The 27,558-nt window shown below is 45.1% G+C and overlaps 1 protein-coding gene across 4 annotated transcripts in view; it reads left to right on the top strand.

The window, feature by feature from the left end:
* The window catches only part of CYLD (CYLD lysine 63 deubiquitinase), an 88,583-nt gene that overhangs the window by 40,390 nt on the left and 20,635 nt on the right, over positions 1-27,558 (top strand). For all 4 annotated transcript variants that reach the window (XM_088471869.1, XM_088471870.1, XM_088471867.1 and 1 more), the window contains 4 exons: positions 8,688-8,793; positions 12,219-12,317; positions 22,464-22,583; positions 23,417-23,476. In XM_088471869.1, coding sequence (XP_088327995.1) covers positions 8,688-8,793; positions 12,219-12,317; positions 22,464-22,583; positions 23,417-23,476 — 385 coding nt within the window. The remainder of the gene's footprint in view (positions 1-8,687; positions 8,794-12,218; positions 12,318-22,463; positions 22,584-23,416; positions 23,477-27,558) is intronic.

The raw sequence follows: 27,558 nt of genomic DNA, 5'->3' as shown, positions 1-27,558 counted from the left end.
CAGCCTCCCAGGATGCACTAGGGTCACCCTACTGTACCCCACCCCCGAGCCAAGGCATCCCAGTTTCGTTGGTGCCCGGCTCGGAGTCGGAACACATGTTTAGAGGGGGGCCAAGAATAGCCCCTGAAGTTTTCTTCAAGGCAGCGCTGGCTGCACATCTGGGAGTACTGCATGGACAGTCACTGCTGACGTCCATGCTGTCTCCCCTACACCCCGCCGGTACCAGAACGCCGGTACTGATCCGGGGATGCTGGTAAGTATCTGGGGTTACGGCTAGCGGTGACCCCAGATGCTTCGGACCATGGCCGGATCCAAGGGGAGCAGGTAAGCAGCCGGGGGTCCTGCGGTGAGTCCCTGCTGAGCACATGGTCCACAGTCCCCAGGCAGGGGGCTCCCTGGGTACTGGCTGCAGCGTGGAGCCAGGTACTATCCTGCGCTTCCACTACCCCCCTGGGACATCGGGCCGCGCTGCGGCATCCCAGGGGTTAATTGCATGCCAGGGGAGCGCGCCTTCCCAGTATACAGCCGGCGCTTCCCCCGCTGCACACAGCCCTCTCTGCGCTGCCGATTGGCCCTGTGGCAGCGCTTCTCCCCCAGGCCGGCCTCTTCTCTGCTCCTCGATGGCCATCTTTGTATGGTGAATGCTGCTGGAGCCGCTGATCGGTGGCATCGCGGTCTGGGTCCCCCGGCATACCTCTCCTCCGTTGACTGCAGGTCTGTGTATGCATCGTTTTGTCCTACCAGACTCTGTGTCTGTGTAGTAGAGAAACAGCGCTGATAGTGCAGGGATTGATTTCTTCTGCATTGTATGTGACTTCTGCTTGCGTCTGCTGCCTGTGCTGTCACTTTTTACTGTCAGCCATTTTACTGTCCCTGCTCTTACTGTGCTAAAGCCCTTGCTGTGCGGTGATTGCAGGGCGGTTCTCCCACTATACTAACGAGCATCAGTGAGAGGGGTCACATACTTACCATCATGTCTGAAAGTGAATTTCCTCTCCAGCTTATGTGTACTAAGCGCAATGTACCAATAGCGGAGGGGGAGGGTAACGCGGAGGGGTTATGTCGGCAGTGTTATTTATTGGTGCTGCCAATTACTGTCACGGCTCCGGTACAGGAACCTCCCTGGGCTCGTTTCGCTAAGGCGCTTACAACCCTAGTGGGCCAGTTAGCTCCGCCACCTGCGTTTTCCCAGATGGGATTGTCCCAGCAGTCAGTGGTGTCGTCACCCATGCAGGGGTTCCCGAGACAACTGATGGTACCCCACAGTCTCCCTATTTCCTCTCCCCAGGTTTCCCAGGAGCCTGCGTGGGTTAATTCACTGACAAATTCAGTACAGCATTTGTCGGAAGTGTTACAAGGGGAGTCTGTGTTGCGGCCGCATAAGCGGCCTGTGGCGTCTCTGTCTGCTCCTTATGAGGATGACGACGTGACGTCCAATGATGGGGAGATTCTGGATCTATCTGACCAAGAACCTCTCCGTACTAAAGAGTCGGACACTAAGTCAAAGGTTTATATTCCTGGCCTTATTCGAGCAGTCCGCACGGCTTTAGTCATTGAGGATGACGATCCTCCGGTGTCCAAGTCCAAATATGCCTTTTTCAAGGATATTAAGGGTGACGCCACAGTGTTTCCTCTTTCGGGTCAGTTAGTGGACCATTTAGAGGAGGCGTGGAAACATCCCAGAAAACGGTATCAGCCTCAGAGGCGTTTAGCCGTGGCTTATCCGTTTGCTGACAATTATTTTTCTAAGGGGGAATCCCCTCCACAGGTGGATTCTCACGTGACACGCCTAGTCCGAATTGCCACTTTGCCCATGCCTTCCATGTCCTCCTTGAAGGATGCTACGGACCGCAAGGTGGAAATCTGCCCAAAGTCCATTTATTCCCTTGCGGGGGGGGGGGGGAGGGGGGGTTGGGGGGGGGGCGTCGTCCAGACCGGCTATGGCCGTGTGTTGGGTAGCCAGAGCTATGGAGCGCTGGGCTGATAGTTTGGAGGCGTCTTTGGACTCTGACTGTTCGGCTGAACAGGCCGAGTTGGTGGGAAATCTCCGGGATTCGGCCACTTACATAAATGAAGCGGCCTTGGGTATCCGTATCCTCACCTCTAGGATTTCTTCTGCAGCTGTTGCTGCTCGTCGCACCTTATGGTTGCGGTCTTGGAAAGCAGACGCTGATTCCAAAAAGGGCTCAGAAGCTTTGCCTTTTAATGGAGAAATCCTATTTGGTCCTGATCTGTACAAAATTGTAGCTACGCTGGCAGCAGCCAAATCTGCATGTCTCCCGTCTGCTGCGGTCCCTTCAAGTTCGGGTACGTCGTCCTTTCGGCCTTACAGGGCCCAGGGTAGGCCTAAACACAGTCTTTTCCCCGACAGGCTGGGCCCAGGAAACAGGCCTGGAGTACCAGACGTCCGGCCCCTAAGTCAGATGACAAACCTGCGGCCTGACGGTCCGGGCCTTCCTTTGGGGTATCCCAAAGTGGGAGGCCGGCTGCTGCAGTTCGCCCAGTGTTGGTCGATAACCACGACAGACAATTGGGTTCACGAAGTGGTCTCTCCTTTCGGCACAGGCCCCCATCCCGGTTCTTCACCACAGTCCTTCCATTAGACCGGAACAAAGCCTTGCAATTGCGGGAGGTTTTGCACACTATGCTCCAGGCTGGAGTTATAGTGCCTGTTCCATTCTCCCAGAGGGGCCAGGGTTTCTATTCCAATCTATTTTTGGTGCAGAAACCCAGTGGGTCGTGCCATCCTATACTCAACCTCAAGGCCCTAACAAGTCCTTGAGGGTGCCTTGGTTTCGGATGGAGACCCTACGGTCCATCATTCTGGCGCTGGAACCTGGGGATTACATGGTGTCTTTGGACATACAGGACGCTTACCTGCATGTCCGTATTCTTTTGCGCCATCAGCAGTTCCTCAGGTTTGCAATCCGCAACGATCACTTCCAGTTCCGGGCGTTACCTTTTGGCCTGGCGACAGCACCACGCGTGTTCACCAAGGTCATGGCGGCTTACCTGCAGATGCAGGGAGTCCGCATGTTGCCTTATCTGGACGACCTTCTGTTGGTGGCAGGATCTCCAGAGCTCCTTCTACGCCATTTGGACCTGACGATTGCAGTACTGCAACGTCACGGCTGGTTGATAAACTGGCAAAAGTCTACCCTGATCCCGTCTCAGAGGATTCTGCACCTCGGAGCCTTGTTGGACTCCAGACAGCAACGGATCTTTGTGACGGGGGAAAAGATATCTGCCTTGCAGTTGAGGGTGCGCAGTTGTCTACAGTGTCGCCGAGTGTCTCTGCACTCGGCGATGAGGTTGCTGGACTCCATGGTGTCAGTATTCGACATGGTGGAATATTCCCAGTTTCACTCCAGACCTCTGCAGCAATTGATCCTGTCCAAATGGAATGGACTGCCTCAGAGTCTAAAGTCCCAGACGATGGTGCTCACTCCGAAGGTTCGCCTGTCTCTAGCCTGGTGGTTGCAGACGACCCACCTCAACAAGGGTCGTCCATTTTGGGTGGCGAACTGGGTCCTGTTAACAACGGACGCCAGTCTTCGGGGCTGGGGAGCTGTCACGGGTCCACACTTGTTCCAGGGCAGGTGGACAGAAAAGGAGCTTTAATAAATATCTTGGAACTCCGCGCGGTTTTCAATGCTCTCCAGCAGGCACATCGGGTTCTCCAAAGTCACCCCGTGCAGGTCCAGTCAGACAACGCCACCATCGTGGCCTACATAAATCGACAAGGAGGAACCCGAAGTCGGGCGGCACTCGTAGAGGTGTCCCGCATCCTGGTCTGGGCGGAGAGCAATCTCCCAGCTATATCAGCAGTATTCATCCCGGGAGTCCTCAACTGGGAAGCGGATTTTCTCAGTCGCCAGACGTACATCCGGGGGAATGGTCTCTGCACCAGGACGTCTATCAACTTCTGGTGGACAGGTGGGGTCTTCCAGAGATAGTCCTCGTGGCGTCACGGCACAACAACAAGTTGCTGGTGTACGGGTCTCGAACAAGAGACGAAAAGGTGTCTCTGGTGGATGCTCTGTCCATCCAGTGGACGTTCCGGTTTGCTAATCTCTTTCCTCCATTTTTCCTTCTTCCGCGGTTAATCTGGAAATTGAAACAGGAAGGAGGTACGCTCCTGTTGATAGCTCCCGAGTGGCCCAGGCGGCACTGGTTCTCAGACCTTCAGAGTCTTGCCCGTGGACATTCCTCTGCGGTTGCCGCTATGACCGGACCTGCTATCACAGGGTACTTGTCTTCACCCGGACCTGGCTCGGCTGTCTTTGACGGCATGGCTGTTGAGACGGCCATGTTAAAGTCCAGGGGTTTTTCCAGCTCTGTGGTGCAAACCATGCTAAGAGCTCGGAAACCATCCTCTGCAAAGATATACCATCGTGTGTGGCATACGTTCTTCCAGTGGTGTAGACCGAGAGGTATTACGCGTTTGACAACTTTGCCTCTCAGGATGCTTCCTTCGGGCGGCGGATTCTCCTTTCAGCACAGGAGCGTCCCCACCCTTAAAGGATACTGCTTTGGGACATCCCCAAGGTATCCTGTGGATACCCTATGGACCCTGATGTAGAAAATATGAGATATGGTCAGAACTTACCTTTGTTATCTCTATTTCTACGAAGTCCATAGGGTTCCACAGGACTCCCACCCTGTCGCACCTGTGCTGCAGATGGGCTTTACTCTGGTCACCGTTTTTTTCCGTCTCCCTCTGGTGAGAATGTGATTCTTGTGTGTGTCCAGATCTTTCTTCTCTCTCTTCCTTCTCCTCCTCCGGCCTATGGCTTGGTACGTAACTGAGATGCCTTAGCTCGGGGGGGGGGGGGTTATAGGAGGGGGACCCTAGTGCATCCTGGGAGGCTGAAAACTTAACTCTGGGGTGCCCGATGCCTGACGTCATCACCTATACCCCAAGGTATCTTTTGGAACCCTATGGACTTCGTAGAAATAGAGATAACAAAGGTAAGTTCTTACCATATCTCATATTATACACTACCGTTCAAAAGTTTGGGGTCACTTAGTGCTTTTCTTTCAAAAAAAGGAAATTTCTGTTTTTTTTTCAATGAAGATAACATTAAATTAATCAGAAATACACTCTATACATTGTTAATGTGGTAAATGGCTATACTAGCTGCAAATGTCTGGTTTTTAAAGGAATATCTACATAGGTGTATAGAGGCCCATTTCCAGCAACCATCACTCCAGTGTTCTAATGGTACATTGTGTTTGCTAAGCGCGTTAGAAGACTAATGGATGATAAGAAAACCATTGTGCAATTATGTTAGCACAGGTGAAAACAGGTTTGCTCATTAGAGAAGCCATAAAACTGGCCTTCCTTTGAGCTAGATGAGTATTTGGAGCATCACATTTGTGGGTTCGATTATACTCTCCAAATGGCCAGAAAAAGAACTTTCATGTGAAACTCAACAGTCTATTCTTGTTCTTAGAAATGAAGGCTATTCCATGTAAGAAGTTGCCAAGAAACTGAATATTTCCTACAACGGTGTGTACTACTCCCTTCAGAGAACAGCACAAACAGGCTCTAACCAGAGTAGAAAAAGAAGTGGGAGGCCCCGATGCACAACTGTGCAAGAAGACAAGTACATTAGAGTCTCTAGTTTGAGAAATAGACACCTCACAAGTCCTCAACTGGCAGCTTCAGTAAGCCATATCTGAGACTGGCCAATAAAAGGAAAAGATTAATATGGGCAAAAGAACACAGACATTGGACAGAGGAAGATTGGAAAACAGTGTTATGGACAGACGAATCAAAGGTTGACAGAGAGGCCCCGCTGGCGCTGATGATCCCAGCCCTGAACTGCTTCTTAAGGTGCATACACACGGTCAGATTTGTCAGATGAACGATTGACCAACGATTTGAACTACGAACAATTTTTGACTGCATTAAAATGAATGGAATCGTTCATATCTGACTGCAAACACATCAGATGTCAGATATCGTTATCTGACAAGCAGGAACGCGCATCGTTCATCTGACAAACATGTCAGATATGTCAGATTTTCCTTCAGATATGAACTATTGAACTTTTTTTTTAATCGTTATCGTTCAGATCTGAAGAAAAATCTGACCGTGTGTAAGCTCCATTAGTCATAGGCAGACATCTGCCTGTGAGTGAGAAGCAGGTTGCAACCGTGATCATCAGCGCCAGTGGCCCCCTGTGTCGGATCGGGTCACTGGTACTTTCTCAAGTACCTTTCCTTATGCCCTTGAGTCTACAGGTAATCCGGCCCCTCTCAGCTCCTCTGCCACCATCTTGTCAGTTAGCCAGCCTCTCAATCCAGCACTGTCCGGACCACTGAGCTCTGCCTCCCGCCGACCTCATCAGTCAGCCCGTGGGGCCCCTCAGCCCCACGGGCTGACTGATATCTGCCTGCCCCTCACACTGTTCACATTATATGGCCAACCACTTAGGCTGTCACTTACCGCGGTCCGGCCCCTGCAGAAGCTGCTTGTTATAAGGAAAGAACCAAAATCACCCAGCTGGCCGACAGGCGGCCCCACAGGAGCATCGGCCCACCGGGAATCTTCCAGATTACTTCTACGGCCAATCCGCACCTGGGTACCAGCCAATCAGCTCCTACCTGCCATGTCAAAGGCTGTGTTTGAAAAATGATAGGAGCTGATTGGCTGGTACTTTATCTGCGTTCACTTTATCTCCATCCAAAGCTTAGTAAATAGACCCCTTAGAATCTTTGGTGTCAGTGTTTTTAGTAGTAAAAGCCATTCGGCTTCCATTTTCTTCGGGGATTTGTTGAAGTCCCCGTCCCTTTAATCTTACTTTACAATGTTTATACCAATGTATCAGGCCTTTTGTGACTATTTGATCATTATAGTGGTATGTAATAGTTATACATCAGCGGCGAGGGTGTTTTCTTATTTCAGAAATAAGTCAGACTGTTCTCATCTGGTATGTACAAATGGCCAGTGAGATCACTGAACACTTGTTTTATGACTTGGTTTCTATTGTTCCCACACTGCAAGCCAATGTGTAATGTATGCGTGATGAGGCATATGATTACAGTGTATTACTATTATTTTATGTTTTCTTTACCGGGATCTTGTGTGGGTAGCTTTTTGCCTTGAGAACTGTTCTTAGCCAGACTTCCAAAGAAATATAGTTTATTGTAATAAAATAGCAATAAGATCTTAAAACTCACTCTGAGGTCTGGTCTGTATAGACAGTTTGAAACCACAATTGGTCACATAAAACCCAAATTGCATGTAATCAGTCTAATAAGAATGTAATTTACGGTCCCCTTAGGTGCTGTCTCTCCTGCGAGTTTCAGTCTGCAAACAACTGCTAGATCCTGATCTGTGCGTTTCCAAGCAGTTTATTTTTTTCAAATGACCGAATGCTATTTTGAGAAGTAATTTTGATCACCCACAAGTAAAAAGATCCCTAATGCTGGCCATACACGCTACAATTATCGGAGCCGAGCACAGAAGTCGGGCTAATACACTGTGAGAAATCTCACAGTGTATGCCGCTGACATCTGCGGCTGGCAGGCTGCCAGATAAAATGTCTGTCGGTCTGACAGGCATTTTATCTGGACGTGTATGCCCAGCTTAAGTAATTATCATGAATTACTAGTGTGAGGACTAATAGCCTGTATTTAACACACACAATAATTAATGGCAATGGCTACTGAAAAAGTAATAAATGTATTAAAGATGTATACTGAAAGTTAAGTTCTGTTTATAGTCTCATTCATCTGTTGGTTGGCTTTTAAGGAAAGCAAGTCCATAAGTATTTAAGGGGGGATTAATTTACAACCGATAACTTTGCACAGGTGAAAAAGGGAGGTAGTCTCAGGCCTGAGGCTATTCCATCAGTCTCCCTTTTTCACCCGAACCCCTTTTTAGTGTTAAAACAACAAGTTTTAATGAGAGTTAAAAAGGGGACGTATGCGTTTACTGGGTGTTATCACCTGTTAACTGTATACCTACTGGGGATTTCTGATTGGGTCTCATGAATCCCGAAAATAAATCTCTGTTAAGTCGACTAATTGTATAGCCCCCGGCGATCAATTAGCACCCTTTAACTTATCGGGGCTAATTGAATTCTGCCCTAAATGTTTTTTCTTTCTCAATGATTTTACCTTCCATAAATCTAGATATCGAACAAGTAATTAAAAGTATGACTTATATTAAATGACCAAGTTTTTATTTAGCAAAATACAGCCACATCGGAGTTACTTTCTCAGCTGTGTGTGGAAATTTTTATTCTGGAAGAATCTGTTGTCCAGCAGTCAGCCTAGCGGTGTCACAGACCTGCGGTTGGTCTAAAATAAGCAGTTCTGATGGCTGCAAAATTCTAGTTTGTGTCCCAGCCCTAAACCACACAGGACTTACTTATAGCAGAGACTCTTTTCCAAGGGATGAGAAAGTCGCTCCCTTACATGATCCTCATTTTTCAGAACACCTGAACTTTCTGCTTTATCATGATATTAAAAGGTATTTATTTGATCACAAGTAGTACTTAGCAGTTCAGCTTTCCTTAACACAGTGTGCTGTCTAATTATAATGGGCTATAGAGAATTGTCAGTGTTGCTTAGGCAGAGTTGTTACCGATAGCTAGTGTGATATGTAATTTAGAGATCAGAAATATTTGTTGTGCTCTAAAATGCCTTTTACAAATCCTATTTTTTCCCCCAAGGATAATCCAATTGGAAATTGGGATGGGAGATATAATGGAATCCAGCTGTGTAGCTTTGCTAGTGTGGAAAGCACTCTCCTTCTGCACATAAATGATATCATCCCAGGTAGGGTCTGATAATTGCCTTTTGCATTCATTTCCTTCTGATATTTTTACTTACAATATATTCCTTTTCAGATGTGTCCTCATACACCTAGCCTGGCGCGAGAGAGCCGTATAGCATCTGTTTTGCATATTTTTCACTGGAATGTGCGTCTTTGTAGCAACGCGATACGACAAACCCGCTTCACGACACTGCACCGATTAATTTGAATATCAGCACTTGTATATATGTGTGCGACTTATTCTTAATCTGTACAACGGAATTTAGCGTAATAAAATACTGCGGCTGCCGCATCGTAGCACTTCATATACAGATTCAAACTAAGGGCCTGATTCATTACTGATTGCATTTGCAACCGCGCACGCAGATCGGTCGATGGTGCGTACTGCATATGCCATCACTCGCACAGAAAGAAGCCATTACAGAGTTAGTGACAGGAGATCAGTGTTTGGATGTGGTGACATGGGAGTGGTCAGAGAAATGTAGGCATGCCTGGCCTTTTGAAAGCCGTTGCTTGGGCGTGCATAAATTAGCCACTGCGACGGCATACGCTGCTTGTCTACTCACTGCGTGTGACGAGGTTGCAATTTCTGAGCAAGTTTGCAAAAAAAGGAGAAGGAAAAAAAGTAGAGCTATTCTTGCAGTGCACTAAACTGTCAGTTAATGTTAATCCGTCCTATATTAAAACATATTAGTCTTCAAATTCCGTTAAAATACTAACACATAAGGGTTATCACAGCTGGCGAAATATTATTTAAAATGAATTCAACATTCAATAGGATAGAAAGATTTGTATGAAAGAATGAAAATAAGTGTATTGTTTTAAAAGAAAATCATGTATGTCGCTGGCTGTAATAATTCTATTCTTGTATAATAGAATTGATGTTATTCTCCCAGTATCTTAATTATAATATAGTATTATGTGGATATGTGTGGATTCAGCAATTCACATCCATTATTCTTTAGCAGTGATATAAGGGAGAAAACTGTTTATCTGCAGCAGCCAAAGTGTAACAGTTGCTATTATGATAAACTCCCAAAGCAACTATTCAGAGGTAGCAATTTTAATTTAGCTACTTATGTAACACTTCACATAAATATTGATAGTAGTCTGTTCACACCACAATATACTGTTATTACGTTTGAGCTAAATAGCTCCGTATGATGGTACCCAGCTTATCAAATTCTATAATAACTTTGCTGTTTATTCAATGAAGGAATATATAATATATAGTATTCCCTCAAACTGCTGCACGTATAAGCACCACAATAATGCTGTTATGGCGTTTGAGCTAGTTAGCTCCGTATAATGGTATACAGCTTGTCGAGTTTTATAGATAACTTTGCTATTTGTTCAATGAAGGAACATATAATATATGGTATTCCCTCAATACTGCTGCACGTATAAACATTTAAACATCAAGACATTTGATAAATAATAGTAGAGTACAGCCAGTCGGCATGTGAAAGAAACGCCAACGCGCGTTTCGCCCGACTGCTTTTTCAAGGCATGCCTTGAAAAAGCAGCCGGGCGAAACGCGCGTTGGCGTTTCTTTCACATGCCGACTCCCTCCCTGCATTCACTGCCGTGCCAACACCGCAGCAGCAGCAACCAGACACAAACCCCTCCCCCAATTAACTACTAACACCCTAGCACACAAATACTACCTGTTGTTCATCAGGGCTTCCCGTTCTTACTGTTTGCTGCTGCAAAAGCAGAAGGAGCAGGTCTCGCATGTATTAACTAACAAAAGAGGTAGGGGTCATGCACTCTAGCCTCTGCCATGTTACTTTTACTGTATGTACAATGGTCCAGTTTCTTGCTGGAGATCGATCCCTAGAAACTCGACTCCAGGGTGCCAGGGAGAAGGAGGAATACTGCACAATCCCCCTTGGCTTCCTACTTAGTCCTGTGCATTAAGCAGAACCTGGAGCAGTGGAGGAGGTTAGTGTGCCCCCTTCAGGGCTGGCTCCCTGAGGTGACTGCCTTCCATGCCTCCTGTATTAACGCCCCAACGCAAATTGGCATATCTAGTTGAATTTCGCTTTTTTCGGGGACGTGCATTCATGCTATGTATGCAATTTTCCTAAAACAAACTCGCTCATTTGTTTACTTTTATTTAGAAATAGTTTGGTTTGCGATTCTGGCTAAATATGATTCGGGTACTTTCTTTTTTTTTATGCAAATAGAGGCCTATTTGTTTCTTTTTTTTAACCATTATTTGTTTCACGCACACATATTTCACAGTGCTTTACAGAGAATATTTAGTCATTCAAATCAGTACAGTGCTTACTGTCTATATACATAGTCAAAGTGAAGGGGATTTCGCACTAGAACCTTTAATTCAGAAAGCTACATTAGTAGTTATGATTGTGAAATAAACCAACGATATATGGTTACTACTATCCCATATGGGATCTAAAATCTATTAGGTGTTGGTGGTGTTTCCAGGAGTCAGGAAGTACTATCTGTGTGTAAGTCAAGAAGAAAAAGAGGACTACTTTGTAGGGCACCTTAATTAATTAAATAAGTTACCTTTTTCCAATATCCTTACACGTAACAACAAACAAACCAACAAACAAAAAAGAGGAGCCTAGAAAAAGTGATTTTTTTTCTCTCAATCTATATCTCCTTCACAATTACATACACACATACGCTAGGGTTTGTTTTTTTGCAAGAAGCCAATTACCCTACAAATATATTTTTGGATTGTGAGAGTAAACCGGCGCTCCCGGAAGATACTCATGCAAATGCAGGGAGCCATACAAACTTCACACAGATTGGGCGGTGATGGGAATCGAACCCAGATCTCAGACCATTATAGGTTCGTTGCACACTGCACTATGGCCCTGATTCAGACCCGCTCGCTGCTGGAGGCAGCTCGCGGGTCTGAAGGGCGTTTTTTTGGTCCGGCCTTCTGGCCGCTCGCTAAGCTGTGGGTGACCACCCACAGCTTTTTCGACCGGCCAGGTGATGGTCGCGACCACCGGGCTTGCGACGTGACCCTTGTGGTAGGGTCTCGTCTGCCGCAACCCCAGTGAACTTCCTGCTCTAATAGAGCAGGAAGCCCACTACTCACGACATGAGTGATGTCAGTAGGGCCGCCCCCAAACGGTAGGCGTTCCTTCGGGAATGCCTCCGTTTGGCCAGCCACCCCCCGACCCACCTACAAAATGGGGCGAGCTCTCGGATCAACATCGACAGCCGCCCCATTTGTAGTGAGCTCCGTGACTCATGCACGCCGCGTGTGCGCACTGCCCGACCATCAACCCGCTTGCGATCACTGTGCGCTTTCGAGCTTTTCTGAATCAGGCCCTATGTGTCTTCACTTCATTTATTTTTAAGCTGAACATTTGTGTAATATTACATATTTACTTTTACATGGTTGGAATTGTTTATCTCAGTAAAATCTTTTTATCCATTCCAGAGTCTGTAAACCAGGAGAGGAGGCCTTTAAAACTTGCCTATACCTCACGGTGTGGGAGTGAGAAAAGCTTGTCCAATCACAGCAAACCAAAGGTCACAGGTAACAGGAGCTTGGCAAATACAGCTCTGCATTTGGGTGTTTTTTTACAATGGGCAGCATGTACATGGCAATGACTTGCTTTTGTTTTGTCACCTTTGATGAAAATAAGTGTTACTATTACTGTTTATTTTTTTGTCTTTTGTTCAAGAAGCCTATTTTTTTTTTTTTTCCCTTTTTTTTTCTTTATTTTACTAAACATTTTTACTAATGAAAAATAAATTCCCATATACTTCCACATCTTTTTCAACATTTTGGCTTAATTAAATGAGAGTACTGTATGGTGCAGATTTACTAAAGGTTCTAAAATAGACAATTGGTGATATTGTCAATAGCAGCCAATCAGATTCTAGATATCATTTCTCTATTGCATTATAGAAAATCACACACAGAATCTGATTGGTTGATATGGGCAACATCACCACTTGTCTGTTTTAAAAGCTTAAGTAAATATACCACTATGTCTTAGCTTTGTGATCTGCTGCATACTGCACAGAGGGCCTGATTCACAGTTGCACACAAGTCTGCTCTGCTGTCGGATCTCGTGATTTATAGGAATAACGTAAGCCTCTGAGTCTGAATACACAACTTTGAGCATTTTAGAGTAGTACTCATCTCGGATGTATCTATTCTTGTGGCTTTAGTGGTTTGTCAAATAAATGTAATCTGTTTACTAGTATTGGATACATTACTTGATCATCACATATGGCATTAAAAATGAAAGCATAAACAATAGTGTTTAGGTGTCTAGGTGTCCGGCTGTATAGAAAATGTCAGCGTGGTCAGTACTGTAATATCGTAGAAATAGATGGAGTGTAAGGTACAGGAGAATCTTCACTGGTGCCAAATGACAATGCAGAACTGAATGTTCAACAGCGGAAAGATATGCAGTCTGTAGCGATGGTGGCTAAATAATCCACGTAGCAGTGGTACATAGTTTCAAGTATATTGTGTATCCTACAGGAGTGGGGCGTCCTGCATCTCCTGTTGACTCTTCCCCCAGCCCCGTGTCTCGGCACAGGTGTCTCTGTGTCCGGCCATAGAAGTCTGGCTGTGAAATCTTTGGTTTGTGGAGGTAGTGATCCTGGGCTTGCTTTCACTGTCCTAGTCAGGGGTGTGTGGTGCTGCTTTGCTGGCTTCCTTAGGGTGGCCAGTGTTGTAATGCGGATCCTTGTGTTAGCAGATCTGTCACTCGCCATCTTCATCTCAGAAGGTGCAGCAGGTGTCTGGCCCGTGAATGTGAGTTGTTTCACATGAGCTCAGGTGGTTGTATGGGACAGAGGAATAGTAAAGTCCTGTGTCAGCAAGAGTAGCCGACAATGAATGATTAAACCAAAGTGTTTCTGTGTGTAGATTACAGGTGGTGTTTTTCACCAATGTGTTTCTGCAAGGTAACTAGACTTCTTCAGGGAGGAGTATATGTAGTTTACCTGACTCTGTGTCGTCAGTGCTGCAATAACTGTACAGAATAAAGTAAATGTTAGATTCTTTACTAGATAATTTATCTAACTAATGATTGACACTAAGCAAGTTATTTGTTTTACAGATGCACTAATTATGAGTGTTTTTTTTTTTTAACTCAAGGACACATAACGGCATAACAGCAAAAACATGTTTGTATGTACATTGGGTGTATAACTGGCTAATGCAATATGAATTCATTCATTTTAGCTACTGCCCAAAGGTTTTTTTTATTATTTTGGTATACTTTGCACATTTTTAATAGAATTTGGATTAGTTTGGCCCAATCCATTTCTCGTGATTCAGTAGTTTAAAGACCATAAATTATAGATTATTATATCGTCATCATTTTTTGGGAATATTTATTGTCTATTGCACTCAGCTTATTGATATGTCATAATATAGTTTTTTCTTATTTTGTGGCTTTTTTTTCCTTCTATTTTTTTAGTAGTGGAAACTGACAGACTTGTGCACATATTTATACCATCACAAGTGGGATAATCTGCATTAGAGGTTTTCCTTGCAGAGAGGCTAATTCTTGCTTTGGTGATCTCTTAATGTCTTAACAGGATTAATGGTTGTTTTGTGAGTCTATTTCTGGTACTGCAAATCTTTATTTTTGACACTAAAGTACTTAAACTCCATTTTCTGCACTCATTCGAGGAAACCTATTAATACATCTTGTCCCTTTTCAAAGCAAATATGATGGTACAATTAAAATATGCAATAAATGATGCAGGATTGTAAGTAAGAGGGTATGTCTGTTTGTTCAGCATATCACGTGAATTTGCACAGAGCATTCTTAGAAAATGAGCGAACACAATTGCTGGCGATGCAGAGTCCATTGCATTTACACTAAACACCAAAGAGGTTTAACTGGGTTATAATGGACCTTCTCCAGGTTCAGTGAGGGCAAGTTCATGCAAATGTGGGTAATGCAGAATTAGATGTAGTCCAGAATACAACTTACTGGAGGTGTATTATTTACACCTAGTATAGGGTAGGGGCAAGTACTTGCTTACAGCGATGACTTGCAGTTACCCAGATGCACACACAGAGGTGGTCGCATCTTGAGAAAATACACATTTTTTTCCGCACATGTCTTTTGAGCCCAAATAACTACCAACTCTGCAACAGACTCCAAAAGTACTTTTTCCTTTTATTGTTCTACTTTTTCCTAGATAATGCATCTCAGCTCGTAAATAATGTACTATGCTTTTTGTTGCAAAGAAATTGGTATAAAATCACAGATTCATCACCATAATAATGATGCAGGGTGAGGGTCCCCGTATCAGACCTACCCTGTGTACTGTTTTACTCAACTTTGCTACTTTTTCCTGTTAACTTTTCCTTCATTGTGCTACTATACATTTTCCTCAGTTTTGCGTGTTAGTTCACATATAGGCCCTCATTCAGAGGCGGTCGGAGGATGCAAGCGGTCGCTCAGAAACTGGGCGGCCGCTTGCATCCTGACCGGCCGCCTCTGTTTCGGTCGTTAGGCTGTGGGTTTACACCCACAGCTCCAACGACCGCTAGGGTGATGGTCGCGATGGTCATAGACCATCACGACCATCGGGGCTTACGACGAGACCCTAGGGTAGGGTCTCACTTGTCGTAAGCCCCGGAGAGCTTCTGGCTCTGTCAGAGCCGGAAGCTCTCCACTGACATCACTAGTGATGTCAGTGGGGCCTCCCCCGAACGGCAGGCGTTCCCATGGGAACGCCTCCATTTGGGCTGCCACCCCCCCGGCCCGCCTTCCAAACGGGGCGAGCTGTCAATCAACATCGACAGCTCGCCCCCTTTGGAAAGAGACCCGCTACGACCGACAGCGCCGGTCGTAGCGGGTCTCACCCATGCGCACGAAGGAGCCGTCTCCCTCGTGTGCATGCGCACTGGACAAACATCGAGGCGGTCGTAGGCCGTACGGCCGCCTCTGAATGAAGCCCATAGTGTAATAGGTACTTAGCATTGGTGTTTTGGCATGGCTTAGTAGCAAAGTCCGTAGCATAATAAATGGGGCTATTTGGCCCAATTTGAGGAGGAATATGTGGACACATCTGTAACTTTAAAAGACCATTAAACCTAAAATGCTAGGTGCCTTACTGGGAATATTGTTTGCCAAGGCTGCAAACACGTTCCGAAATGTATCTCTTTTAATCATTTAAGTTATTTATATAGCGCAGTGGTTCCCAAACTGTGCGCTGTGGCACCCTGGGGTGCCTTGGGACACTTGCAGGGGTGCCTCAGGTTGGTGGTCCAGCACCAAATCATATTATTTATGGTCAATGTAAGGTAAATATGTGGACAAACAGAAGCTCAAACCTGTCCACCACCACATATTTGACCCTAAGGATGACAGGGAAGCACAATTTACTTCACTTTACTACTTTACTTCATTTGTTTTCTGAATTTCTCAATAACAAATGTTTGGCTTAGGGGTGCTGTGAAAACAATGCTGTTACTCTAGGGTGCCGGGATTCAAAAAAGTTTGGGAATCTCTGATATAGCGCATACATATTCTGCAGAGAATATTTGGCCATTCACATCAATCACTACCCCAGTGAATCTTACAATGTATATTCCTTACTATACACACTAGGGTTTTTGTAGGGATCTAATTACCCTACTAGTTTATTCCTGGATTGTGGGAGGAAACCCATGCAAGCACATGATGATAATATACAAACTCCACACAGTTAGGGCCGTGAAGGGAATGGAACCCATGACCTCAGTGCTATGGGGCAGTAATGCTTACCACTACACCAACTGGAAATTGAAGGTTCCTTTATCCGCAAGGTTAAATTAAGAGATACATATGTAAGCAAGCTTTAAATACGACATTACGCTCTATTGTAACATCTTGTTGCTGAGGTTCCAATTCTTAATTCTTATGGCAATATTTATATAGTCAGTAACGATTTCTACCAACAGATGTCATAATGTTAAGAAACCGTATCTGAGCTCATAAGTGTGCGTTACACCGTGGACCTGATTCTGAGTCGCACGCAATTGCAGACTCACGCACAGAAGTACATTAAAAATGTATTGGGCTTTCCTGGGAAATAGCTATTCAGATGGTCTTTATTATGGGTGTGTCGCTGAATGGTTGTTATACATAGACGCTAAATCACCTACATAGGAGGCCATACTCTGACAGAAACCCTGCACCTCCCATAGGACTAGTGCAGGACGCACCAAGCGGTATTTCAGCTTCTGCGGAGACTGAAAGTGGGCGACTTAGTCCTTGCACATTAGGACGCCCAGCTGTGCACCAGGGAAGTGCTTTGTATCGGCATGCGTGCGACCAGCAAAGGACACTGACGCCACTGTATCTGACTCAAAAACAGGCTCCATATACTTTATTGTTCTTCCAAAACTCTACATGATACATGAACTAGTGTTAGATGCACAATTTTACTCTCATATTAAATGAGTAGTCACTGACCACATGCCCTCTTCGTCCAACTCCAGGAATTCTTATTTTTTATTTGTAGATATTTAAGAAATATTTCAGAATATTAAATCAGAATATTTATATTACACAGTTATATTTGTTTTGCACTGTGAGATGCATCTACATTGTGTACTGTGTGTGTCTGGTGCACAGATGCGTCACACTTAGTAGTGTAGTTGTATAAGGCTTCTCTAGCTCCATTCAACCTAGTGCCTTTTACTTATGATATACTTACTGTATGTGATAATATAATACCCAGAGGAGAAAAGACTTATTTGAAAATGTGTGTTGCAGATGCTACCATATGGATGTGAGCAAAAGTTGTGTCATACAAGGAACATACAACATACAGCACCTGCTTTCGGGAGTCCCACTCTGTGCTGACCGCTGGGGTTGGTTTCACATTCTGGCAAAGGAGCCCATGTTGTTTGTTTCCTACAAATAGTGTGACAAGCCAGCATAGACACCAATACCCTCTTTGTCCCCCGTATTGACTGTAACTAAAGCTGGCCAAACATCAGCCATCTATTTGGCCAAGTCCCCGTTCTGCCGATACCTGGGCCAGGTGATGGGCAAAATATGTTTGATTCACCGATTCCGACCCTAAAATGATCGAAATCGGCAAGTCAGGGATGTTTTTTTTTATATTGTATTTGGTCGAACCCCCGAGAAAACGCAGATAATCAGATTGACGTATGGCCCGCATAACCCAGTGCTGGTCATTAATTTGTTGGAGTTAGCACACTACATGTACTACATGTAAAACACTTAAGGGGCCGATCCAATTAATCACGATTATCTCGTCGGCGCGAGTCATCGTGACAATGACTGCACTTTACGGCAGCCCGAATTTGTGGAAATCTTTGGCTCAGAGCGGGCCGTGAAGGGTGCGAGATGCCAGTCCATTGCCGGCGTTTTAACGCCGTTGCAACAGCAATTCGCACCCTTCGCGGCTAATTGGATTGCCCCTAAGGGCTGGATTCAATTATGGGCCTGATTCATTATGGATCGCAACTGCGATTGCAGTAACGATTACGCACCCAGTCTCACTGTGATAGTATGATAATCCATTGCGATCGCTATGCCGCCACAGCAGCACAACATAAGGATGCCCACTTTACCTTACACACATCCGACTGTGAATACATCGAGTACCATCGCAGCCTCATGCACACTTACACAAGCTCTGACCTTACTCAGGAATTGCTAACTTCATTGCACGCTATGAGTCCTCAAGCTGCGTAAGGCATCACAGTGGCTAATCTATGCACGTCCCTGCGACGGCGTTCAAACGCACTGGCATGCCTGCGTTTCCCTGACTGGGTACAGGTTGATTTCCCCAGGGACCTGGGGTATTTTGGATAACAGAATATTCCGTATTTTGGAATATTTACATATATTTAAATATGGAAAATGGGGTGGAAAGCACAAGCGCCAAATAGTGTGATAAATTAAAAAATAATTGTGCCCGTGCTCAAATAGTAGGCCTCTCTCAGACAGACTTGACACCACCTCACAGATAAGCTATTTCCTTTTTTAATTTTGTGTTAACTTGTCCTATACTTTTAGTGTTCCTTCTAGCCCAAGCCCTGCAGACAGGGAGAATAGATGCCGGGCGCATGCGCCCGGCGTCTATTCTCCGGCGGTGACCGGGTCACCGCATGTTTCTCCACCCGCGGGACACTGCGTCCCGCGGGTGAGAACGGCTCCCGCAGGCTGTGAGGGCGGGGCGCTTTTTGCCCTCCTCCTGGAGGGCAGGGTGCTTTTTGCCCTCCAGAAGGAGGGCAGGGCGCCGCGCCCCGCTAAAACAGCCTAGCGGGAACGCTATACTTTGTCTATTACCCTATTTATGTAATAAAGTCCCCCTGTTTAAGTACACCAGTGCTGATGATGGTTATTTATCTCATTTGAAGACCATCACCACTTTATGTGGGTACTTTTGGGGCTGAAAAATAAGGAAGAAACCTGGATAAAGTTACCAAGGTTAACACTATATGCATCTACACAAGAATTTATCGGGTACGCATAACCATTTATTACGAGACTCACTATTCTGAAAATACTACACTATATTATTTTTCTTCTTCACCTGGCTCTGCCAAGAGCCTCTTCTTTTCAAGGTCCTATTTGGCACCAGTAACCCGGGTCCAGCTTTGTTTATTCCATCGACCGACAAGATTTACAGATAAGCCTTAAAGAATTATCATTTGGTACGCACATTATTATTTGAGCACGGGCACAATTATTTTTTAATTTATCACACTATTTGGCGCCTGTCCTTTCCACCCCATTTTCCAGATCACTATTTCGTCTGACTGCCATACAGACCTACGGAAGGGACTGCTGCCTCCTCTTATTTGAAGGATTCAAGTGGTCAATTAACTATTCATATGTATGACACCTGCACTTTAATGTCACAATCAGGATAATACACTGTGCGCGATCCAAGAACTACTATTCCCATATATTTAAATATCTTGGGAATAGGACCCAAATATACACACAGAATGCATGTACGTGTTATATACACCTTATACACAGCCTGCAGGTAATTCTATACAATATATTCAATAATGTTGTAGCTCAAACAAAGTTTGTGTACATACATGAAATTCAGTTATGTTTCATATACACCTTATACACACAGCCTGAAGGTAATTTTATACAATCTTTGTAATAATTTGTGTCTTAGACAAAGTTTGTGTACATTGACCCATCAAAAATCAAAGGTTTAATTTTCTCAGTCAAGCCAAAAAAATTCTGTATTTCGTAATATTCCATATTTCGGAATATTTGGATATGGGAGACTCAACCTGTATCTTGATGCATCGGGTGTTAAATTAACACTTGCTAGGTCTGTGCTTTGCTGGCAGTTTTGTTTTGCCCTCCTCTGGAGCAACACTGCACAGTTAGAACTTAAATAAAAATGTAAACTTCATAGACTTATGTCTTTTCATTGTAACTATATGAGACTTGAACCATTGAGAAATTGATTATTAATTAGATCTTGCGCTGCCCATGTTGTGTGTTCGACTGTTACAATGCACACATGCTAAGTGTGACCATCGGTTGACCACAGTCAGTCCTGTCTATTCAAAATCAAAGTGATGCTGAACCGATTTTTTAATCAGCAGAGCAGTTTTTGTATAGTAGCTAATAAGAGCTTGGTTATGTAATAAGGGAGCATTTCTTATTGGATCATCTAATTTTTGTCCCAATGTATCATTGGAGGTAGTAGAGCATATACGTGTTATACAAGTATATGAAACCCTTTGACTGTCCATGGGAGGAGCTTAGATCGTCCAGACTGCTGCTGTTATTTGGTCGACCAGTTTTCCGACATCAGGATATTTAAAGAACTTTGTAAATGTATGTGTTCTCACTGACCCGGCATTAGGATATATCCATACTTCCCGACCACCTGATTTTGTGGAGGGGGACTGTCCTGCCATCCCACGATTTGGATTTATGGGAGGGTTGGAAGATATTACAGGGGCAGGTACCTTCATTGTACGAGGAGTAGTAAAACTACCCACTCTGGTTGCTGATTCCCTGTGGTGTGGTCATGCACCCAAACAACTGGTCACGTTCCCAGCCCGACACGAATTGATCCTTGAGCAATACTTACTGGCTAAGAAAGAAAGTGAGGCATAAAGGTCTGTCATTTTATAAAACAACATGTTTACTGGAAGTTATATAAGATAGTAAAATTGGTAAAAAAAACAAAAAAAAAAAACAGAAGTAAGTAGCCTATTTTATGCAACACTAACACTAAAATACAGTAGTAGAATAGTTGCCCTAAGTAAAAGATATACTAGTAAGTCACAGTATATGCAAAATATGTTTCACTAGGATATTTATTTAGTTATTTTTTTTATAAAATCTGTATGCACTGGGGCTGATTCAGAGGTGGATGCTAATGGCAGTGCGACTGCGACTTTTTATGCAGCACTACTGCGGCTTTATGCTAATGCCACAGCTGATGGTATCCGCACTGGGACGCCCACCGGCTGCTTTGCATAAAAGTCGCACTATTGGACATTGCACCAGCCCTATGGAGGCGCAGAATGTCCATCTGTAAATTCATTGCAACTGTGGAAAAAGTTGCAGTCGCTGACCGCGACACACCGCATTTGGCTAGCCACACCCCTGTCACCTTCCCGGAATCCCCGCTGAAATTGCCTTTCTCTGTGACTAAATTAGTTCTGCATCCCCCGGCGGTAACCATTGGGGCATATGCACAATGCGACTCGGACACATGCGCAGACAGAACACATTGGCCGCTTATCTGATACCAAATCGGCGTCCATCTCTGAATCAGGCCCTAAATATTTTTGGTTTTTTTCCACCAAAATTGCGCTATGGGACTCTTGCTGTATTGTGCCTTTCTGTGCCAGTGCTATGGGAACCCTGCTCTACTCTTTTGTCTACAAACAAGCACTGTCAGACTTGCCTTCCAAGACGCAGCCATTATTAAGTGATGCTAGTCTCCATATTTGCCCTGATAGAAAATGTCTGGTCACATATTGAACTGAAACCAAAAATAAACAACTTTGCACCGCAATGGTACATAGCAGGGCTGCCTAAAAATGCCTTACCTGGCTTTACGGAAATAAGCAGGGTATCGGGGAAGGAGGGAGACCATGTGGTGCAGACAGCACATTTCTCCTTCACCTCCTCCTCCTGTGATTTAAGATATTCTGCTGATTTTCCTGTGTTGTGCAGAAGAGGTTGTGCAAATCAGAAATCAGCAATGATTAAAATGAAATTGAGGCTTATTCTCGGCTTTATGACCCGCCAAGAATCACCTGCTGCGCTCAGTAAGTTTTTTTTTTAGCTGTAGACTGAGCTTGGCTGGGCATAGAGCAACAGACAGACGTGGCATACAGTTGGAGCTGAATACTGTGTGGTCAGCAGGCCTGCCTATTTCCCATCACCGATGGAGAGTAAGGGCTGGTGTTTTTATGATGATAAAAACATGAATATACTATATTGTTAATATACTGAAATGATGCTTAAGTGGTGCTTACTTCTGTTGTCCAAGCAGAACTGGTGTTCCATAGAAACTAAAGTTTTTAGGCCTTGTACATGCCACAAGAAAAATGGGACGATGCATAGGTAAATGGGCATCCCATGAATGTGGTGAGAACTGCCAGTGTTTGAATATCTAATGTTACATCTCTTCACTTTCAACAACACGGCAGCCTGCAATATCCCTCTTTCTTTTTTTGTAGCAGGATCTAGCTCTGAATCGGGAAGCAGAAACCGATCAGAATTTTTTTACACTTTAAATGGCAGCTCAGCTGAAACTCCGCACCAACCGAAGACCAAGACTAGTTGGTACATGGATGAAGGTAGGTTGGATTCTGTAAGGCTGTGGTTGGGATGTGCAGTTACAGTGTTGTCGTTTCAAGAAAACAAAACTTTAAAACCTCTGTCACTTTGTCGGTGCTTAGAGGGAAAGCAATAGCCAAGATGCTATGCTATTTGCATGCTGCGCTCATTTAAATGAACTTTTCTTTGCCATTTATTATACTTTTTGCATTTATTAAAATAATAAATAAAAGTTGACTGCATTTTAAATGCATTTACCAGATCTGTCCTGTAAACTCCATTTATTTAGTTCCTCTAAAACAGGCACATTAGATGGGGATGGTTCCCATTTGAAATGCCATTGTACTTCTGGGGGTAGGGGTCATATGCGGTCCTAAGCAAAACTCCAGGCTTACCCCACCACATCATGTGTCCCATGTCAGATCCAGAAGGAAAGCACTAGCATAAATGGTATTTATTTATTTATATATATATATATATATATATATATATATATATATATAAATAAGCTGTGTATGCCCAATCCTCTAAGAACGAGAGACCTCTATAATGATTATCTGTAAGATATGCTTTACTAGTGTGTGTATATAACCAACAATAAAACAGTAAGGATTACATGTACAATATATAAGCATCTAGACACTTAACTGAATAACCCACATGTGGCGGGTGTCCAGTGCGCTTTGTAAATTAGTTTTTAACCTTGTTTTTCACAGTAAAGTGGATCAGTGTCTATAAAGATCTGCTTTCCTCCAACCTTTCTAAAAAACAGCAAAAGCCTTCCTGTATTTTTTTATGTAACCGCTGCATTTTTACATTTGTAATTGCATACATGGTGTCTGTGCCCTTACAGCTCGCGAGAGGTCATCACGAGGAGGCAGTTCTGGGATTTCCGAGAGCAGCCGCTGTGAAGGTACATTCATCACCTTTCTTACACTGCTCTTCTTAAGGAACATGCAAGATTTACTAAGAAATCACAGCCATAAAACTAAATGCAAATGCGTAGTGAGCTGTGATTTTACCTGTGCACATTTGGCACATGGTTTTTGGTAGTTTTGCATTTATAATGGATAAGTGCATGCAGCAGAAAGTATTTAATCTGCTTTATTTATATCCTAATATTTAACTTATAGATGGAGATTTATCAAATCTTGAAGAGAGATAAAGTGAGGAGTTGCCTATATCAATCAATAAGCTTGTACCTGTCATTTCTCCTTCATCCACTAGGGGACACTGGAGTTCAAGACAGTGGGGTATAGACGGTGGTAGAGCAGAGCCTGGCACTTTAAATAATTTAGAAGTGTGACTGGCTCCTCCCCCTCTATGCCCCATCAGCCCCAGTTTTTAGAATGTGCCCGAGAGAGCCGGTCGCACATCAGGCTGTCTCCAGCCTTTCTTATTTAGTTTTAGTTTTTATTAACAAGCATTGAGGACAGGCAGGCTGCTTACTGTGGCAGTCTGCCTGCTACGTGGGAGCCGCCGGGATAGGCACCACACGGCTACTGCAGCCTGTGTCCGGTGACCTAGAGGAGGGGGCACACACCTGGAGTCATCGGACTCTGCGTGGACCCACCACTGCTGACACCGGCATGTGTCCGGGTTCCTCGCCGCCCCCTCAGCCCAGCATCCCGGCCGCAGCAGTTGTAAGTATAACCACTGCTCCTGATAGCAGGAGCAGTGGATGCATAGCTGGGCTCAGTGACATAATGTTACTGTTAGGAGACCCGACCATCCCCCCCGCACGCACCCGAGTCCCTTATCGGGTAACAGAAGGTGCTAAGTGGGCCAGAAGAACGCGCTGCAGGGCTGTCGCGACTTAATGGCTCCTTCCAGCACCCGCCGCTGCTCTCAGCAGGCAGCGTCCGGGTCTAGGGCTTATCCATAGTCGGCCAGTTACTAATGTAACGCTGATAGGACATCGCGGTCCCGGCTAGCGGGGGTGGAGTTTATTACTAGCGGCCATAGCATCAGCCGCCTATTCCGAATGGCGCGTCCTGCTTATCTAGCGGCGCCATTTGTAGTCGGGCTCTCCCTCCTGCCATATTAAGACCTTGCTACAGAAGGTACATGTGTAGCGCTGGGGTAGGCGCGCTGAACGCCTGCCGCATGCGGACGCCTACCATTTCCTCTATCAGGCTGCCTATCCTGTGCAGCGGGCCAGTCCTGGACAAGGAGTTTATTGAGAGAGACCCACCACGGCTTACAGTGGTCAGTGTCCGGGTCTCTGATTATAGGGAGTGGCGCGATGGCAGCGTTTAGGTCCCCGTTGCACCGCTCACCCTCCCACCCTGTGCACCCGCTATGCAAGGCTTCTGGATTTACTCTCCGGTTAAGTGCACTCCAACTGAGCTGTGTCCACTATAACAGGCGGGCTAGGGTATCTCCAGCTTAGGAGGTAGGCAGGCACAAGTGTGTCCCATCAGGGAGAGATTACACACAGCTTGTTTTGCAGCACATGGAAGCATCCACAGTAGAAGAACTACAGGTACCAGCATAGCATGTACGCCGCAAGGGAGGAAGCACAAGCACTGCCTTGGCTATTTAGCAGCTCTCCTCAGAGCAGGCTTCCCTGTTATCCCTAGTCTATAGTAACAGGCTAATAGTACCAGCGCAAGGCTCGGATCCTGCCGCAGCCCTTTGTGTGGAGTTTGTATGTTCTCCCTATGCTGGCAGCACTGCCTTAGCTATCAGCATCTCTCCTCATCTAAATATCAGGAGGAGACGCCGCGTCCCGCAGCTCCTGGCTGGGCTGAGCAGGCTTCCCTGTTAGCTACTGCATAGCATAGAGCTAATAGCCTTACGTTATACAATGCAGCGCTGTATGATGTCATGCTGCTACCACAGCAGCACAACTTCAGTGCTCCCGTGAGTTAGCCCCTCTCCTGTCTTACAGGAGAAACGTTGGTTTATGCGCAGTGTTGCGTCATGAGCCTTGATGGCTCCCCGTATTCCCGGCACTGACCGGACCTTCAACTACTCCGCTTATACGATTAAGGGGGCTAGCAGCGCTATGCTGAGAAGTGTAGCAGTTTGCGCACACACAGCGTGGTATTCATGATCAAACAGCGTTCCCTGCTTCCCTTTTAAGGACAGTAGTTATTACTGCACACAAGCAGTATAGCTCAGGCACTACCTGCAGCAGGAAGTGCTTTAGCGCGGGTCCCTTACGCCTACCACACTGCGAGTGCTTCAGCAAGGGTTGCCTGTTCTTGTATGACAGGAGTTTAGTACTAGCTACAGTGGATAGCTGGTCGCTAGCGGTAGACTAGCCCTATCCCGCTTTTCCACTATGACACCGTGTTAAGCGGTTCTGAAAGGGGCCAGTTGTTCAGCCTATGCATCACGGCTAAAAGCGATGTGCTGACATTCTTCCAGGACCGGTGCACAAACGCAGTCCTGCCAATTGCAGCGCCACTTGGTTTACCCAGTCAGGCTCCCCTTCGTTCTGTAACATAGGGCGCCTAGGTTAATCTAAGGGCCTGTTATGTATCATAGCCTCATGGTGTATTAGCTCCACTGTTCTGGTGCTGCTGCCAGAACTTATGGTCATAGCATACCCTTCACCCAGGGTTAGCACATTTTTGCGTCCCATCCCCAGGCTTATGCCTCACATTGGCTTCCCATGCATTTGTGGATACCACTTTAGGCTGGTCTTAAAACCTTTCTCCCCAGTTTTCTGTGCTTACCTTAGAAGGTATGCATAGGTGCATTTTTTTATATCATGTGTTCCCTTTGGCAGCACATACAGGAAGAGGTTAGTGACGCGCAGCTAGTGTGGGTGTTGGCGTTGCTGCCTCACAGCGCTGGTGTCTTCCTGTTGATTCCCACTTCAAAAAATGGGTTCATCTGGTGTTAAGATGGCTCATCTGAAAAAGCGAGTACGCCAGTAACAGAAGGGTCCCAGGATCGAAACCAGTCTGGGACAGCACACTGCTAAAATATCCTGCCCCTACGCCGTAGCAGAATGACGGCCACCTGCGGCACATGAGCAGTCTATGTATGTATATTGTGTTTTATACTAGCCCTGCTGTATAACACACATGCTGAAGTGATTTTGTCCTTGGGCTCAATTCCTTCCATGGCTTCAATTATTGCTCATGTTCTAATTTTAAAATGTTACGTCACCTACTAAATTTGTATGTAGGTAAGCGTATCCATTTGTGGATATCGCTTCTTTCCTTACCGTAGGAGCAGCGGTAGGATCTGTTCTTATCAATTTATGTCTAATACCTAGCATATTGATAGAAGGAGGCTGCGATTGGAGGCTGGACTCTCCTGATGCGGTAGTTTGTATAATGACTACGCTTTACACTATCTCTCCCTGGGGATTGGGTTGTGTGTGCATATACATATATATATTTGTGTATATGGGTAGAATGCCTATACTTCCACAATCATTAGGTTTACCTATAATCCACACAAGGGAAGCCGCTTGGGATTACCAGAAGCTGTAGGCTATATCCCTACATATTAATATTATATGGTGGCTCTATAAACTAGAGTCATGTGCTGCAGCTTACATGGTGATAGTCACAATTCTCTAAGGCATTGCTTCTAGTATGGATCCTAGACATGTCACATGTATATAAAGTTATGTACTTCCACCCTCCTGGAGTTCTAGTTCCATTCCTGCCAGTTTATACGGCACCCCGTTTCGGGGGACCTATTATCATTACAGTGATGCACTGGGTAGTAAACTTGTAAGACGCCCATTTCTTGTATGAATATTTCCTAATAATTGGAAAACAAAAACCTGTTTTTTGTTTAAACTACTGGGGTTATCACTATTGATATCTCCCTTCTTTACTTGGGATAACCAACTCGTTCTATGTCTAAGTACAGGTACTCTTCTCAGTATCTATTCCGGTACTACATATTATTGTAGCATATCTCAATAAAATGGGTCTAAAGTGCCCTTAGGTACAATTCATATCTGGAAGGCCTAGGGCCACTTGCCGATATAGGCAGGGTCAGACCTGAGTTATATTAGACTGG

Source organism: Taudactylus pleione, unplaced genomic scaffold (assembly GCF_031769625.1).
Source record: "Taudactylus pleione unplaced genomic scaffold, aTauple2 ptg000117l, whole genome shotgun sequence".
NCBI lineage: Eukaryota > Metazoa > Chordata > Amphibia > Anura > Myobatrachidae > Taudactylus > Taudactylus pleione.
This window is presented reverse-complemented; position numbering and strand designations above follow the sequence as displayed.